The following is an 18,778-nucleotide window of genomic DNA, read 5'->3' as shown; positions in this document are numbered from 1 at the left end:
CTTAATTAGGAGATAAGGAGATGATTCAGAGATGAGGAGGAGATGATTCGGAGATGAGGAGGAGATTCGAATTTCCTATCCACAGCTTTCGGAACCGGCCTGTTGCTCGGGACACCCTGCATATCATACTTAATATTTTATATGTTAAATTTCTTTTCTCCCACTTCATGCGAACGAGAAAAGAAATTCAGAGTATAATAATCTCCTTGTTTCTCTTTCCAATTTAATTTCAGTTCATATTTTATTATTAACAATTAAATGTATTGAATTAAATTTGATAATTATCTTACCAACTGCTTTTGTAAGTCCTCGCGTAAATCTTTTCGTCTCCTTACTCTTCTTTGAAAAAGTCCGTTGATAGCTCTTGCCGTCTTGGGATAAAGCTGATACAGAGTTCGGAAAGTCACTTCTCGTGCATCCATCAGCAAGCTGATCCAAACCAAAATGGAAGCGACTCTAGTTTCGACACCGATTGGTTGCTGCACTTTGACGGAGTTATAAAGACGCCACCTACGATTAAGACGATGAAGGTTCAATCTATACTCTTCATTCTCCGTGGCTGTGTCATCGGCCACAATCTTCGTACACATTTCGCTCGACAATATCGTAAAATTCTATAAGAACCTGATAGTTTGCTATGGCGAAACAATTGCCGTTTGGTGGTTATCCTCGGGAATATGATCCTGCGAGACACGGACCGTACGATCCTGCACGCTATTACGGAAAACGTAAGTTCGTACACTTTTAACGTGTGCATCTTTTTTTTTTTCTCTCATTTTCGGACACTGACATTATATAATAATTCTTACTTTATGCAGCTGATACTCCGTTCCTCGATTTGAAACTCAATGAAATCCCGAGCTGGTTCTCAAGACGTCAGAAAAGCCCACAGGCGTTTGCAGGATTGTTTTCACGAGGTATTTGCTGATAAGAAGAGCCATTTTATCAGTGTGAAATTGCATAACATTAGCATGTCGAGTAATAAACAATATGTGCTCAAATGTAAAAACCTTGTATTATAATAATATTCTGTTTTGTTGCAGCTTTCTGGCGTTGGCAGCATAATTATGTGCATCCTAGAAAAGGTGGTGTAGCACCCTTCTTTCAAATCATTGGAGCCTCTATGATTCTGTTTTATGTAATAAATTATAAAAAGCTAAGTGAGTATTCAACAATATCTTTAATAAATTTTATTTTTAGTGCAAGTATCAATTTAATGTTTTATTACTTTTTTTTGTGTTTTAGGCCATCATAAGAATTACAAATACCACTAATTGTATTCTAGCAATGAAGTGTCTATGTTTTGATTATTACATGGACAAATACAAGTAACTCATGTGCATCAGTTATTTATGAGAAATGTTCAACTGTTTAGGATGCAATTAAATAAATATTCTAGCATGTTTAAAAAATAAATATTGTATATGTGTAAAAGTTATCATTAATTCCTATCTAATATAAAATATTAATTTAAAACTGTCAGAAATTAATAAGAAAATTTACTGAAACTAATTCCACTTCTTAAAAATTATAAAAATGTATTTGTTATTAAAAAATATAACATCTAAAACAACATATAAAGAATCAGTTGTAAAATAAATGACTTTAATAACTCTCGAGAAAATTTTTATAAAAATCAATAATGTGATATATTTCTTTAATTAGCAATCAACAATCAATGATAAATATCTGATATGTAATTATAATTTTGAGTATTTTAAATTTATATTTGTTATCCTTACTTTCATAAGAAAAATTACATTTCTGTTCATATTTTAAGACAACTCGTGTATAAGTTTAAAAAATATATATATTGTATAATGTATGTAAAGTAGGTGCATGCTTTTTAAATGTGTTAATAGATACTTCAACATGAAGATATGATACGTGCGAAGTATTTAAGAGTTGATATGACATGTGTAAAGTATCCAAGAACGAAAAAAAAAAAAAACTTGTGATAATATGATAGTTTATATCATAATTGTTATATATATGTACATAGCACATAGTTACCTATATTCGTTTGCAAGGTCAACTTAGATTAGCAATGGAATTTTTTCTCTCCTCTATTCTTAACATATAACACTCCCATTAATTCTTGATGACCTAATAATTAATAAATAATTAATAAATTTCAGTTTTCTCAATTTCAGCTTTTCCAAAAAATATCTGTATACATTCGGTCATATTATTTTAATTTTTAAATTAATATTCTGCCACTCTATTTTTTAATTACTTCAATATATTAAAGCAAAAATTAATAATTGCTACTTTTCAACAGTTTTAATTAATTTCATAATTATAATAATTTTAATTATTAACGATTCAACACATTAATATACTATACGTAAAAAGATTTAATTCTTACTAGAATGCAGGTAAAATATTTATATATATATATATGCAGCAAAACGACTTGTAGATGAAAGCGAGCGTTATCAGGTTCGTGATCAGCGATCACCGTTAACCCGTCGGAGGCCGACAGCCCCAGCGAGCGCACGCTGCGCAAAATACGAAGCGCAAAGCTGCGCAAATAGCGGTGCGGAAAGGAAGGAATACGCGTGCCTTCGCCTAGCACTCGGACGATTATTGAACGGGGCGAGCGGCAATTGGCCGGTCAGCGGGCGACAAGCGCACCGGCGAGCCCGACGGCCAATGGGAGCAAAAGCAGGGGACAAAACTCAGGTCCCCCCGCAATATGGCTGTCAGTATAAATTTGATGCCTGTAACATGAGTTTCTCTCCGAGAAATTTAACAAGCGTAAGCGTAGATTCACGTTACGCGCGGCGTAATGTGACTTTCGCCTGTCCGGCGATGCGCAGACGGCTGTGCGGACCAATTGAAGCCGCAGCACGACAGTCGGGACGGCTTTCGAGGAAGCAGGTACGCGGCGACCCCGTCGTCGGACGTCCGCCGTCCCACGGCCGTCCAACCGACTCGCTATGTCCATATTGCATTCGCGTCGACGCGCCGACGATATTCCTCGCGTCTTCCTCGCGACCAGGGATCCGCGCGGAGCACCGCTGGTACGGTTCGCAGCACCGTCCGCGTCCTCGCCTCGTCATCGCCACCCTGTTCGCGTTACCCTGCCCTCCTGTTCCCCGTCTCTCCTCCGACCCCCGTGCGCGATGCCCCGCTCATCTCGCTGCTCGCAACCACCGATAATAGTTTATACGACTGCTAGAATTCTCCTCTTCCGGTTAGTGATGACCACCGCCGGAATGTCAAGGGGGAGTTCGCCCGCTGTTGACTCTCTTAAGATCCAGCAACACTAATGCTATTCATTTACATTGCATCAATATTAAGCGTTAAAGCATCATTAAATTTTTATAAGATACTTTTTAATCACGTAACAAATTTTTTTTAATCGAGCAAAGTGTAATTTTTGTGTTTTTTTTCATTTAAGGTATTTACAAGTCAACTATTAAGCAATATAATTTATCATCATGACGTCAAGGTAATTATAGGAATATGTAACACCTTTTCCATTTTTTCTCTTGCATATATGCTGAATATTAAATTAATAATTTTAGTACATAGATATTAATAAATAAACTCGTGAATAATTTATAATTGTAAAAGGATAAATAATTGTTACAGTTTTTTATCTCTAAATAATTATCATATTGCATATAATTTTTTTTTTTAGATTGGACAGACTATTTATACTGCTGGAAACTGGAACAAATGCAGTTACCAAAAGGGCAGCTGCACAACAGTTAGGAGAAGCACAGAGATTACATCCTCATGATTTGCACCACTTATTAGCAAGAGTTTCAACCTTACTAAAATCTTCACAATGGGACACTCGAATATCAGCAGCTCATGCTGTGCAAGCTATACTTGCTCAAGTTCCACCTTGGGATCCACAACCAATTAAAAAAGAAGTTTCTACAGGTAATATTAATATCTTGTTGATTAAACTTCATATATTTTAAAGAAAAACTTTTTAGAAAATTTAATTATATTATATATATATGTTTTAATTTAATTGTTGTTTTAAATTAACAGATGGGTCAGAGGCCAAATGTAAGACTTCCACCCCCAGATTAAATTTAGAATCTTTTGATATGAGCAAAGTTTTAGCTCGTAGTTCACATCTTACTGGATCTGAAGGTAGTGAGTACGACCTAACTATATCAGAGGGAGATCAATTGTCGCTTCCCAGTCAGCAAGAAAAATTAGCTGCCAAATTGGGCCTTCATCCACGTTTAATAGGCGTTGATGATTTATTTACTGCCGAGGACCTTACGCCAGTACAGACATCATGTGTGACGCAAACTACTACTGTACCTGTCGATGAAACTTTGAAGCAACCAGGAGGATTGAGCAGAAGAGAAATGAATAGAGCGAAACGCAAAGTATTACAGCATTTTCAAGCTTTTACATACAAAATGTCCTATAATAAACTTTCGGGAGTAAATAGAACTTATTGAGATAAAAAAGGTCTTATGCCGAAAAATGTAAAAGTGTATGACTTTTTATCTCAATAAATTCTATCTACTTCTAAAAAAGTGTTAGTTCACTATGAAAAACCTTGTATAATTTACTTTTTTCTTTGTTTTTTTGTTTTTTTTTTTCTTTTTTTCTTTATTTATTATACAAGCAAACGTTAATTTTTTTTTATATTCTTAATTATTTCACGTGCTTTGTACATTTTATTTGCATGTTTTACAACAAAACTATTAGTTATTAATAAAGTTAATTGAAACAAGTAATTAGAGAAAAAAAAACGTTTGTGACCAGAGTTAAACTTTAATTTTTTTTTTAATTATCTTTAATAAACGACGCACTAAAACTTTGTCGGTCTTAAAATGTAACTTCTGTTGAAATAGTCAATGCATATATTTACATCGTTAAATCGAAATCAATTTAACTATTTGAATTATTTATATGTTGCTAAAATAGGCGCGTCAGTCAGTGACGAAACAACGATCGCGTGAACCGGATGACCGTGCGAATGATGACCATTCAAATTCAATGAGTGTTCAATCTCCAGTGAATAACATTTGTGAACCACCGACCAAAAAATTAATATTAGAAGACACAATCTCGGATACTGGATCAAAATGTGGCATATCGAATGAACAAATAAGCGGAGTGCCGGATAGTACTGGATGTTGGCCGGATTCTATTGTAGACTGGCCTTTGAAATCTTTCGCCGAAAGTCTTTGCCAGGATTTATTTAGTCAAAAATGGGAAGTGCGTCATGGAGCAGCAACGGCTTTACGTGAACTCATAAGACTTCACGGCAAAGGTGTGTAAAATTTGTAATTATCAATTTTTTAAATAATATTTTTTTGAGTAATATTAAATGTGCTAAGTAACATTGAATATATAGGAGCAGGAAAATCTAGGGATCAAACCTTGGAAGAAATGCAAGAAAGCCATTATGAATGGGTAATTGATGCTGCCTTACGACTGCTGTGTGTATTAGGACTTGATCGGTTTGGAGATTTTATATCTGACCAAGTTGTTGCGCCAGTACGTGAAACATGCGCTCAAGCGCTAGGATCGCTTCTTCTATTAGTACCCGGTGGTTCAAATGCCAAAGATACAAATGGTGTTTTTTCTGGAATACTTTCTGTAGTTTTAAAACTATTAGAGTCCAACGAATGGGAAGCAAGACATGGCGCATTTCTCGCTTTAAAATATTTATTGGCCGTGCGAGATGATTTGTTGGACGAAGTATTGCTAAAAGTGTTTCCCGCTATTATGCAAGGACTGTCCGATCCTGCCGATGACGTAGGTGCAGCTGCTGCGAGTGCACTTATCCCAGTGGCACACGCTCTTCCACGATTATTAGAATCGGCAAAACTGGAAATTATTGTAACACGCCTATGGCAATTATTAAAAGAACAAGATGATTTGGCTGCAGCTTGTAACACCTTTATGGGCCTTCTAGCTGCGATACTTTCATTACCGGCGGCACATGCTTGCTTAACACCTCAACCACTATCGCAGGTAATGTAGCAACAATTTAACTTTTTAATATTTCGAGATTGCTTAAATATTTTTTAATAACGATTGAATTACTTTACTTAGGTATTACCACGTTTATGGCCATTTCTCAGCCATTCAAGCTCAAGTGTACGTAAAGCCACGTTACAGACGATGCAAACTTTAACTGGAAACGATAGCAATTGCAACATAGATAAGAAAGAACGATGGGGCGAAGGTGGCGGATTAGTTTTGCAGGAAGCGTTAAGGCATGTGTTTCAATGTGTGCTAATCGAACATATTAGCGTGATACAAGACGTGGCTGAACGTGTCTGGGAGAATCTAGTCGTGCAGAGTGATCTCGAATTATTATTACACGCGGCGTGTCCTCATGTCAGTACGTGGCTTTGTCTCGCCATGCAACCAGAACATGTGCCATTCAATCCAAATATGTTAATGACAGTCGCTAGTACTGTTAAAGGTACGAAAAATAATCAAACAGTCGCTTACTGCGACGGCCAATCAGATACTAATGGCGGAAACAGTAACATTAATGCAAGCGCGAAATCATTATCTGAACTGAAAATGTATATTGGCGGAATCGAAACGGTGGCATTAAATATACGAAAAGCAAACGTGGTGCAAGCTCGTTGTAGAGCGTCTCGTATGTTAGGATTGCTGTCATATTATGTTGTGCAGCCTGCACCGGGCGTCATTTATCCTCCAGATGTGCCTAGTCCAGCGCTTTGTTATGCTAAGGTACTATTAGCACATTTAAATTCACGATCAGCATTGCAACGTACCATTGTAGGGCTTACAATGTCTCATTGGGCAACTGTAGATCCACTAAAGATACCCACTATACCAGATATACTCAGGTATGAAATATACAATTTCTATAAAGGCGAAAGATACATTATGTATTGTATAAATTAACGATAAAAATTTTTTTTTTTTTTTATAGTGAACGATTATTGGCTTGTCTAAACGAATGTATGTACTATGATGAAATTGCGGCTTCCTTTACTCGACTGTTACATGAAAGCCGTGATTATATCGCTACTTTGAAACATTATAAATTAATGGTACCAGTTGAAGTAGATTCATCTGGTGTGATGACTCTCGATCAAATCACTGCACTTGCTGGGAAAACAATTCCAAGTCTCTGCGCTGTAGGAACAAACGCAAGTGGCAGTGCAAATATCGGCGGTAGTCCGATAGCTATTAAATTGAAACCTAAATTAATGGAAAGTTTAGAAGAGAGGAGGCGAGCGCTGGATATTGGGGCCGCTACGACGGCAGCGCAACAACAATCGTTGCATGTCATGTCAATGGCTGCACTTGCTGGTGCTGCTACGATGTTACATATTCTTCCTGAATCTCCACAGCCACTAAATCCGTTAGTAAAGCCGTTAATGGAAGCTATAAAACGAGAAGAAAACGAAGAACTGCAAAAATTGGCTGCTAAACATTTGTCACATCTAGTCGAACTTTGTGTCGATAGAAAACCATCTCCAAACGCAAAGGTTGGCTTACAAAATATCTAAGAACATAAAGAGTAAAAACAAATTGACATAAAATATTTCTTATATTTATTAAAAAATTTCATAAATAACGTTTTTTAATTAATATTATTAACGTTATTAATAACGTTTTAAAATAATTATTTGTTGCAGATTTCTACCAATTTATGTACATTCCTGTGTTCTGATATTGAGTTTACGCCACGAGTGTCTTGCGCAGGTGATGCTGAAATTTTTGACGGAATACTCACTTTAAATAACAGACAAAAACATGCTGAAAGAATAGCATACAATCGAGGGGCGGGTAGTGGACTCGGCAGCGGTAGAGGTCCTGGCAGACCACCAACAACTGAGATTCCCATAGAGGAATTACTTGCCTGTGAAGAACCGGAAGCAAAAGCCGCTAGAACACGCCGTCGTGGAGCTACATTGGCATTAACAGCTTTAGGTACGTTTTTAAAATCCTTTAAAAGACTTAATATTATATATTAGTCCAAATTATTAATAAGTTATTATATTTTTCTAAGTTTATTAAAAAAAAAAAACAGAATTGTTTAAATTTCAATTAATTATACGTAATTAATTTTTATAAGCACGATTTAGTATAATGATACACGTGTACGGGGCGTAAGGTGTCCCTCTAAATAGCTACGGGTAGGCAATAAAAATGTCAGACACCCTGAATAAGCTATATATTTAAATATTTCGATATTTTTAAAGCTACTCTGTTTGGTGGTCAATTACCTGCTCGTGTACCTCAATTATGGGATTTAATCTTGCCAAATACGCTAAAAGACACGACCAAGCAAGATACTGTACAAGAGGAGGAAGGAAATCAATTAATTTTCGGTTTACAAGTATTAGAAATCATGGCGCCAAGTTTGGCTAAGTCTCTGTTACCGCCTGCATTAGAATGTCTACCACGTTTATGCAATCTATTAGCACATCCGTATAAAGCCGTCAGACATATGGCCTCGCGATGTATAGCAACCTTAGCTACTTTGAATACGGAGAAGGTAACATTTTAAGCCTTATTAAATGTATATTAACAAAAAAAAAAAATAACTAAGATTGGTTTATTTTAGACCATGGTGCACATAATACGCAGCGTTATACCACTCTTGGAAACTACTGGTATTGAGAAAAAATGTTCTTCAGGTATAGTGGCACCGAATAAAGTTGATTCTGTACGCCAAGGAGCTGCAGAGGCTTTAACTTGCATCGTCGAGAGTTTAGGCGTACACGTGGTACCATATGCAGTACTCTTTATGGTACCGCTATTGGGACGTATGAGCGATCAAAATCAATCTGTAAGATTAATTTGTAGCGCAACATTCGCTACACTTGTACAGCTATTGCCACTGGATCCTGGCGCGATTGCAGATCCACCAGATTTAGTGTACGTCATTCATGTAGAATATGATGCAAGATTATGATCGATAATAATTACATTTGATGTATACAACGAAATACCTTGTAAAATATTTCAACTTGAATAAGAAGTAATCACAAAGAGGGTATTGCAAAAATATTGGTTTGATAAATCATTAAAATAAAAGTATATAATCGATAAAACAAATAAAAATATTATCAGCAGCATAATAAATATATCAATAATTTATCTTGCTGATACTGTCGCGAGTATAACACGAATATTATGTCATCATTTTCAAAATTTACTTAATTTTAATTTAATAAATATTTAAAAATATTCTAACAAGGTACATCATTTTATTCATCAATTGTATATTATTGCAAAGTCATATATATTATTGCAAAGTCACATAGCACTCGAATTTAAATACTTACATAAAATTTATATTACAGGCAGGAAAAGGCACAAGAAAGAAAGTTTCTGGATCAACTTTTGAATCCCCGTAATATTCCCGATACGGAGCTACCGATTTCAGTAGCTGCGGAATTACGTTCATATCAACGACAGGGCTTGAATTGGCTCAATTTTCTGAATCGATATCACCTTCACGGAGTTCTATGCGACGATATGGGTCTCGGAAAAACATTACAGACGCTTTGCATTCTGGCGCTGGATCATCATCGCAATCCACAAGCTCCGTCAAGTCTCGTAATGTGTCCGCCAACTTTAACTGGTCATTGGGTATACGAAGCTGAAAAATTCTTCAAAGCCAAAGATCTGTCAGTTATTCAATATGCTGGTACGCCACAAGATCGCGAGAAGTTACGTCCCCGCGTGCCGCATTACAAACTCGTAGTTGCAAGCTATGATATTGTACGAAAAGATATTGAATTCTTCGAAACGCACCAGTGGAATTACTGCGTTCTCGACGAAGGTCACGTAATAAAAAATGGTAAAACGAAAAGTGCCAAAGCTACAAAACGACTGCACGCGAATCATAGGCTTATTTTATCCGGCACACCTGTACAGAACGACGTGCTCGAGTTGTGGTCTCTATTTGACTTTTTGATGCCGGGTTTTCTCGGCAGTGAGAAACAGTTTGCCGCTAAATATTCTCGTCCCATTTTGGCCTGTAGAGAACCTAAAGCAGGACCGAAGGAGCAAGAAGCTGGAGCTTTGGCGATGGAGGCTCTACATAGACAGGTAATTTGCGCATCTCGTTATTCAAGTGATCGTTACGATTATCGTTACGATAATCCGAAATTGATTACAGGTGCTGCCGTTCTTATTAAGACGAAATAAGGAAGACGTGCTGCAAGATTTACCACCCAAGATCACCCAAGATTATTACTGCGATTTATCGCCCTTACAACGTATACTTTACGAAGATTTTCGCACTCGTCATTCAGCTCTCACTAATAGCTCCTCGTCTTCGAATGATTCTCAAAATAGCCACGTGTTCAAGGCTTTACGATATCTGCGTAATGTGTGCAATCATCCCAAATTGGTGCTAAGTCAAGGGCATCCATTATATCGAACAGTACGTATTTAAAAATTATATTAAAAAAAAAAAAAAAAAAAAAAAAAATTATTTATTATAATCTTATAAATTCACACGTCTCCATTTTTCCATTGTTTAAAGTTTCCAAAAATCTATTCAATTATAATTTTTATTGCCATGCAATATAAAATTTTTTAATGTTTCCAGGTATGCGACATGTTAAAGCAGCAGCAAAGTACTTTGGCAGAAATCGAACACGGCGCTAAATTACTTGCATTGAAGCAACTACTCTTAGATTGTGGCATCGGACAGCAGCAACAGCAGCAAACTCGCAACTCTGTCGCCGTAAATCTCACTACGGAAAGCGCTCATTCTCAGGAACAGCAATTAGTTAGTCAGCATCGCGCTCTAATTTTCTGCCAGTTGAAAGCGATGCTAGATATCGTGGAAGAAGATTTACTTCGCACGCATTTACCGACAGTGACATATCTTCGTCTGGATGGCAGTGTACCGGCGGCGCAAAGGCATTCTGTTGTGGCACGTTTTAACGCTGATCCATCGATAGATGTTCTTCTGCTGACTACTCAAGTCGGTGGGCTTGGGTTAAATTTAACGGGGGCGGATACCGTCATATTCGTGGAACATGATTGGAATCCTATGAAAGATCTTCAGGCGATGGACCGCGCGCATCGCATAGGTCAAAAGAAAGTGGTCAACGTGTACCGCTTGATTACTAGATCGACGGTGGAAGAGAAAATCATGGGATTACAGAAATTTAAACTTCTCACTGCTAATACAATAATATCAACGGAGAACGCTTCTCTGGAAACCATGGCTACTGATCAAGTAAATAAATAATTAATATAATTAATACTGAATTCCATTACTAAAACTTACGTGTATAATTAATGTATTTTCCTTAGTTGTTAGATCTATTTTCATTGGACAACGGAAAGGAAAAGAAGACGGACTACCAAGAAGACACCGTTTCATCAAAACTTCCTGGCCTACCGGGAATTAGCCGTTCTGTACTAGATATTCTACCCGATCTCTGGGAACAGCAGCAATACGACGATGAATACGATCTCGACTCATTTTTGTCCACTCTGAAGGCTGATAGCCAGTAAGCTTACCAGTACCTCGAAAAATCATTCAGCGTAGGTTTAGCGCTCGGCAAGTTCTTCGCGTAACTCAAAGCTGAAACACAATATTAAATAAAAAAGAAAGGGAAATATTGTAAAAATTACATCCATTTGTTAACTCTTGGTTGCGTATAGTTCAGTAATTGTAGCATATTCCTTATGGCCAAAAGCGATCACTTACGTAATTTACGTAATAATAAATACGCCTGATTAAGAGTTAACAATATAGCCCTGTTAAAACACAAGCTATTAAGTCTTAATAATAAGGAAAATGACATTATCATCGTACCTAAAACTCAAGTAACCCATATGATAAGCAAAGATAGATTAAGGTATCTAAACGTAAGGTAAACGTGTGTTTTGTTTAGTTATAATAATTTATAAAAATGCCGATACAATTATAATTCCGCATTTGTACCAAACGACGCCATGGTGCATAATTATTTATAATATATATTATACTAGTCTTTTTTTTTTTTTTTTTTTTTTTCTCTCTCTATCGTTACGAGTCAGCAAACACAACAATACCAGTCGCTTCGTATTTGTTATCTACGTGCACTCGCCGCTATGAAAAACTCGAATTCTCCATTAAAGAACATCACATGGAACAATTTTAATGGTAAGTTGATGCGATAACGTAGCTTTTTCAAAAAAGCGTACGAGATCACATTAATTTGCTGCAGTTAAATCTTTTAATGATTCAAGATATCGGCACTAACGGAGTAAAAAATAACTACAGACTCCACGCGCGTACGGCTTTTAATTCACAATTTTGATTTATTTCTTGGAATCATATTGCCCGCTGCGAATATATTGTGTGGATCCAGATGCGCCTTAGTCGCTTGGTAAAGAGAAACGCCTAATTCTCCAACGGCTTCGGGATAAAACGACGCTCGTATTTTACCTACTCCATGGTGATGGGAGATTGATCCTCCGTTGGCGAGTATCTCCTCCCGCGCCGCATGCTCGATGGCCTCGTAAACCTCCACGGGATTCTCCATGTCTTTATAGCTGATCGCCAAGTAAAAATACACGCAACAGCCTGCGTCGTATGTCTGTGTGACGCGACAGGAAATAAAATATTTACGAACACCATGCGCTTTACAATCTCTGACTACGCGAGATTTTACATTTCTGCACAGTGATAATGTGCGATTCCAAGAAACTGATGTCTCGAATGATTCTGCTAACACGTTAAACTCGAGTCCAAGGTCACGAATGTACGCTATCACGAATGTCAGCATGTAACCACGCTCGCCGTTTGCCTCACCCGCCGGTATGCCACCATATTTATCGGCTATCTTATAAATTTTTCGTTCCTGAGCCGCGACGTCGGCTTCCACGTCGCCCTCCATCAACAGCGTGGCCACGCATATTTGATCCCATCGGAAACCCTTTATTCTAGTGATGTACATGTGCTTCAGTCCTTGCAGAATCAAACCACCCCATCCAGATTCCGGACGTAGAGTCTGCCCCATTTGGAACTGTTCGTTGTCCATTAAGCGTATGCTGGCGGGCTGGCATCGTTCCTTTGCGATCTATATGTGGATAATAAGATTATAATTTTTGTCGAATTTATCTGAGATAGGTCATATTTTTTAAAATTGTTAATAAAATCACTGCCATCAGTTTTTTTTTATCATAATATTTATATGACCAAGTTAGCAAGGACTCTATTGGTTAATTTAGTAAAAAAAAAAAAAAAGTTAACGTAAAGAATACGCACTTCTCGTAACGCATTAACACCACTAAGAAAATGTGGGAACACGATACTGCCGTATTTTACTACATGCGGTAGCGGTCTTATCTTCAGTACAATCTCCGTGATAACACCTAGGGTCCCTTCACTGCCGAGTATCATGTGATCAAAATCCGGGCCGCAAGATGCACGAGGCACTAAACTGCTCCTTTCCAAAGTAATAACAGGATCCTCTGTTCTTCCGGTGACCATTCGTATTCGCACGACCAAGTCCTCTATGTTGCCGTACGTATTCTTTTTCATGCCACTCGCCCTAGTCGCCACCCAGCCACCTAAACTATTTAAGATAAGCTATTTTCAGTTCACCCTTCAAAGATTCCTTCAAAATTTCGTTTCTCACATCTTAATTTTCAACCCTCAAATTCTACACTCGGGTTTTCGGGATTTATCAAACCTATTTATAAATATTTTAAAATAATTAGCACTTTATCGTATACGCGAGAGATACGTTTCATAAAAATTCCAATGTAAAGAAACGAATCTTGTTTATTTCTTATGCTATACTTTTAAAAAAAAAACCGTATTCTGAATTGAAAGATCAATATTGAATTCGGTAGGAAAATATTTCGCTGCACACATATTATTATTACGTATATATTCAAATATATAAGTAATAACTATTTAAAATATACTTATTATTCAACAAAACACCACTAATGGAATATTATTCATCGCATATAATGTGAAGAGCTTTTTTTTATTTATGTGATTTTAAATATAGAAGAATATGTAATCATAGCTAAATGTGTGTTTTGCACCACCTTTTTTCAAAATGTTTATTCTACCTACTTTTATTATATTATGTAACTTGATAAATAAAATTAATTTTATACGTATCACGCTAATTTATTTTACAAATGATAATAAGAGAAATTTTGCGTTTTTATAATAAAAAGTTTCGATTTTTTATTTAAATTATAAGAAAAATAATATAAAATAAGTATATACTTATATATGAAAGTTAATAATTTAAAAGCATATTACTAATAAAATTAATAATACGAAGAAATTAAAATTAAATCAACCAAATTAATCAAGCTTTGTTCTACCGAATTTATTTTAATATATATTTCAAGATATCGTGCACTTTCGCGAAAATTTAATTTTTTAATTTAATTTTATATGTATTTTAATCGGAAATTAAATTCACCATACCTCGAAAATTCGTAAGAATCCGGTTCGTGGCCACATGTGAATCCTTCAGAGCGGAGCAGCCGCTCAAGATCTTGGCCAATAATGCCCGATTCGCAACAGATCAATAAATTATCCCTATCTATCCATAATATCCGATTCATTTGTGATGTGTCTAAGGAAATAATCGTTCGCCGTTCATCCGGAGGGCAACACGCTGCACGGCTGACGCTGGTTCCACCACCAAAAGGTATGCAAACGGCTCCGTAGTGTGCGCACATATTGACAATCTTGACGACATCCTCGTGGCACTCTGCAGATATGAATATTAATGGAGAACACTTGACAGGGAAGATTTTCCCACGCAAGACAAAATACACATTTTCACTCATACGCAATAGAAAATGTACACAAGTAAATGCAGTTATAGAGATTGGGAAAGACACGGTATGTTATCTTCTCAGAAGCTGTCAGAAATGTTTGGAATTCAAAAGTGATTGCTAGCGGTACTTTTTTTTTTTTTACTGCTTTAAAATTGCAGGTGTTTTAAATAAAATGGAATCTCTTTATCGGAAGCGGTTGCTATTTTTCAAAATTATACTTTTGTACTTTATCTTGATATAAATACTTTTTCTTATTTTTTTTATTAATTCATGATTATCATTCATTTAACGTCTGTTATTTACTTTTTAAATCCCGTACAATATTCACCTACATATGAAGTGAAAAGAAAAGTCATGGATATTACACGAATGGTGCACCGAAGCCCAACCTTGTACACTTGAATAGAAATTCATATTTATTTTTCTTGTTACAGCCTGCATGTCACGTAAAATATTGATTTATTTCCACGGAAGATCCTTCACTCATATTACGCGGTATTTTGACGATTTATTTTTAACGCAGTAATACCTGCTAAAAGTTTAGTTACGACATTGAGAAGATTGTTTGCTTCTTCAATAATTTCTCAAAAATATTCATCGATAAGTAAAATGTTCAATAAAGTTACATATAAACGACTATGTAACGAACGCAATACTAAAAAACAAAATCGATGAAAGCAAGCTAACTGTTTAAAACCAAATAAGTTAAATTTTTATATACTACTACAAGATTGTTAAAGAAATTTACATAAAAAAAAATAATTTTAAAATCAAAATTTTGATTTAAAAAGTAATAATAAAATTTATCATTATACTCTAAATTTTATAAAATAAACTAATGATAGATTCGTTGTCTTTTTTTTTTTGTTCAGTAAAATAAAACATATATCAATCGTATACCTCTAATCCGAGATGGTAAAGAATCGTCAGTGGCACAATTGCATTATGCAATTACTAACAATAAGTAGGCGGAGTAATGATAGCATGAGAACAATTACAGACTTGCAGAAACAATGATTGACATACGAAAGAAAATTTTCTGTGTACTATAATACAAGCAAAGCAAATATTACGATAATGATTAAATTTGTATATCAACTTACTCGGCCACAGAACAATGTCCGGTATCCTTTCAAAGGAACTGAACTTTAACAAATAAATTTCTCGCAGCGTGTGACCGTGTGCTCGAAACAAGCGATCGATACCGTCTATTGAATGCTCGATCGCCGATTCCTTGATTGCGTCTAATAATTCCGCAGAGAGAATTGGTTCCGGGTAGTGCCTCGGTACGTTTTGAGAAGTGTTCTTCATGTCCCACGTTATATCGAAAGTCGTCTCGCACCATTTTGTAAAATATGGAAGCTCTCGGTTTGCAATGGGATACCTAAAAATAAAAAAAAGAAAAACATTAATATTGCTTTCCGTCATTATCAATGTAGCAAATGAATATATTGACTGATCTCTTAAAGAAATTACACACAAAGATTTTTATTTAATCACAACGCGTGTAACGACTTAAGAAAATATATCTTCTATTAAAAAGTATCACACAACATTGAATTCTAATACAGTTTTAAATTCGCATCTTTAAAGGCAATGTTTAAAACATGTATTCATTATTTCTTATCATTACAGTTATTGACGTGAAAACTACTACTACGTAAGAACTATCTAAGTGGTTCAGAAATACTAATAATTATTCTAAAAGAAAAAAAATTATCCATATCGCTTTGGCTTAACTTTTTTTTTTGGCTTAACTTCTTACATTAGTTACTTAAAGTTATTAGTTTAACAAACTTAATTTTTTGCATTGCAATTTTGGCTTAAAATATAGTTTATATCAAAACGTAGCTGTATCTTATGCAAACTAAACAACTCTGATAATTCTTATCACACGTACTACTATGTTATCATACGATTACAATCTACAATTCGTTATCGTTTTAAAAAATTGTCACTTTTACGAAATCTGGATTTAATAATAATAAAAAAAAAAAAAAACTAAGACGTTTAAATACGTTTTGACTTATTTTTATGTGGGTTTTGTCTCTTATTATTTTCTTTTTTATATTTGTAAAATGTAACATTTTTTTTTAGTAAATCAATTAACTACGTAATCACTTGAGAAGTGTTAGTAAAAACTGCATATATGCCATAAAACCAGTCCCTGACGATATACACTTGACATAGATAAATATAATTGACTAGGTAATATTTTACGCTTAGCTACTTTGAACGCAATGAATATTTAATGAAATTTATATAAAAATCATTTAATGACTTCCTATCTAGTTATGCCATTTGTCGGTATATATAACTTACATTGAATATAAACAATCAGTATATTGGCCAGTCAAGAGTTGGAAATTGGTCTTTTAATAAAGCAATAACATACAATTAATTTGGCGAATCGTTATTACACAATTTAAAAAGATGATAAAATGGTCCGTACATTTTAATTTAAATAGTTAATTTAAATGACAATTTAAACGATTGGTAAGAGGTCAAAGAATTTTTTTTCTAATTTTATGCTACAATTATATAAGTATCTCTTTACTTTGCGTCTTTTATTCGCTCGACAGCAATTGTGCTCAATCCTATGTGTATAATATAATGTTAATCAAACTTTTTAAAGCATCGTAGTAAGATCTTTTTCAAGAGAAAACTCACCTATTACCAGTAAACTCTATCACGCTCTTGTCATTCACACAAAATCCAGAATCCTTGTAGCCCCAGCCGTTCCATTTTAATAACTGCTGCCTTAAACACCAAAACAGTAATCGTAGGCGTGAATGTCTCGAAAGACTGAAAGCCGAATGTAATTATATCCCGTGACGTACCGGCGGTCTCGAAATTTTATTTATTTCTTATTTCAAATTCTCATTTCAAATTGTGCGGACGTGTAGTGGGCATTTTTTTTTTTTTCACGTGACTGAATATTCGGTCGAGCCGCGTATTTTTTCTTCTTCTTTTATGTGGCAGTCGATGCTGCCTACACTAAAAAAAATATAATTGCTTTTGGACCGAGCCACAATTCAATAATATTTATAACAATAAATTGTCAATCGAGTTATAATTATAAATGTAATTAGATTTATCATATTTATTTAGTTTAGAAATATAAAACTATAATTACGTTCAAAGGTGATTATTTTTGTCTCAATAAAAGCGTATTAATATTAAAAATGCATTGTACGCTGAACACGTGATTTTTGCATTTTTTCGTCAATTGTTAAACTTTCTTGCTGAATCATCAAAATGACCGTTGCGGTGAAAAAAAAATTATATCGCGCGAATTAGCTGATTTTTCTTTACGACAGAATTAACGGCAATTAAAAAAATTGGTGTCCGCTTAAAAAATAAAAAAAAAAAAATTTCTTTTTAATAAAAAAATAAAAAAAGACGGGAAAAAGTGTAGCGGCCGGGGGACGGTCTTAAGAATGAGAACTTTTCTTATCGATCGACATTACGATTACACACAGCCGTGAAGATGTCATTCGAGACGCGAGAGTGTCAACGTCGCCGGTGAGTCACGAATTTATACATACGCGAAATGTACACAATGTAAGGTAATTGCAAGAGGTGTGGCCGGCTTGCATGATCAAATGCACGCACGTGAATGTGGAGTTAGGTCACACGTGCGGCAGAACTGGCATACGTGCACACGCGCGTGCATAGAGCGTACTTGTACGTCGCGAATCCATGCCGGACAGAATATAGGCGAGGCGACGTAGCCGCAAGTTGAGCAAGACTGACCTGATTTTCGGCACGGCGCTGTCGAACTCAATCGGCTCGTTCGCCCTCGCCGTTTCCGCTCTGCACTTTTCCTGCTCGGACATATCTACCGCGGTAAAAGCCGCCTATCGTACGCTTATATCGGACGGAGAAATAAACCCGAGACAATAACCCTCAAACGCGCGGCGACGACTCCGCGTCTACTATTGATACCCGCACCGGCAAACCAAATTTAAATCGATAGAGTCTCCACCCGACCACCCATCCGCGCGCCAATCACGCAACTGTC

At 35.7% G+C, this 18,778-nt stretch overlaps 3 protein-coding genes across 5 annotated transcripts; 2 read left to right on the top strand and 1 right to left on the bottom strand.

Annotated features, from left to right (window-relative positions):
• The first annotated feature begins 543 nt into the window (after window positions 1–543).
• On the top strand, window positions 544–1,416 carry Atpsynf (ATP synthase, subunit F). The gene is made up of 4 exons (XM_070666662.1): window positions 544–728; window positions 819–917; window positions 1,044–1,160; window positions 1,246–1,416. The coding sequence occupies exons 1-4, from the start codon at window positions 638–640 to the stop codon at window positions 1,272–1,274; spliced, it is 336 nt and encodes a 111-aa protein (XP_070522763.1). The 5' UTR covers window positions 544–637; the 3' UTR covers window positions 1,275–1,416.
• A 1,270-nt stretch (window positions 1,417–2,686) lies between these two features.
• On the top strand, window positions 2,687–14,076 carry Hel89b (histone acetyltransferase 1). 2 transcript variants are annotated; one of them, XM_070666630.1, is made up of 15 exons: window positions 2,687–2,883; window positions 3,407–3,457; window positions 3,650–3,897; window positions 4,012–4,361; window positions 4,909–5,257; window positions 5,342–5,964; window positions 6,046–6,818; window positions 6,905–7,466; window positions 7,617–7,911; window positions 8,184–8,479; window positions 8,549–8,862; window positions 9,291–10,041; window positions 10,112–10,378; window positions 10,547–11,185; window positions 11,263–14,076. In XM_070666630.1, exons 2-15 carry the CDS (start codon window positions 3,447–3,449, stop codon window positions 11,464–11,466), a joined length of 5,682 nt encoding a protein of 1,893 aa, XP_070522731.1. In that variant the 5' UTR covers window positions 2,687–2,883; window positions 3,407–3,446; the 3' UTR covers window positions 11,467–14,076. The 2 variants fall into 2 exon arrangements, with proteins under 2 accessions (XP_070522731.1, XP_070522732.1); XM_070666631.1 differs by lacking the exon at window positions 2,687–2,883 and adding an exon at window positions 2,914–3,199.
• On the bottom strand, window positions 11,840–18,710 carry Agps (alkyldihydroxyacetonephosphate synthase). 2 transcript variants are annotated; one of them, XM_070666640.1, is made up of 6 exons: window positions 18,511–18,710; window positions 17,425–17,514; window positions 15,858–16,138; window positions 14,396–14,684; window positions 13,208–13,517; window positions 11,840–13,019 (listed from the first exon to the last, which is right to left on the bottom strand). In XM_070666640.1, exons 1-6 carry the CDS (start codon window positions 18,591–18,593, stop codon window positions 12,246–12,248), a joined length of 1,827 nt encoding a protein of 608 aa, XP_070522741.1. In that variant the 5' UTR covers window positions 18,594–18,710; the 3' UTR covers window positions 11,840–12,245. The 2 variants fall into 2 exon arrangements, with proteins under 2 accessions (XP_070522741.1, XP_070522742.1); XM_070666641.1 differs by lacking the exon at window positions 18,511–18,710 and adding an exon at window positions 17,595–17,810.
• Window positions 18,711–18,778: the final 68 nt, after the last annotated feature.

This window comes from Cardiocondyla obscurior, linkage group LG15 (genome assembly GCF_019399895.1).
Source record: "Cardiocondyla obscurior isolate alpha-2009 linkage group LG15, Cobs3.1, whole genome shotgun sequence".
Taxonomy (NCBI): Eukaryota; Metazoa; Arthropoda; class Insecta; order Hymenoptera; family Formicidae; genus Cardiocondyla; species Cardiocondyla obscurior.
This window is presented reverse-complemented; position numbering and strand designations above follow the sequence as displayed.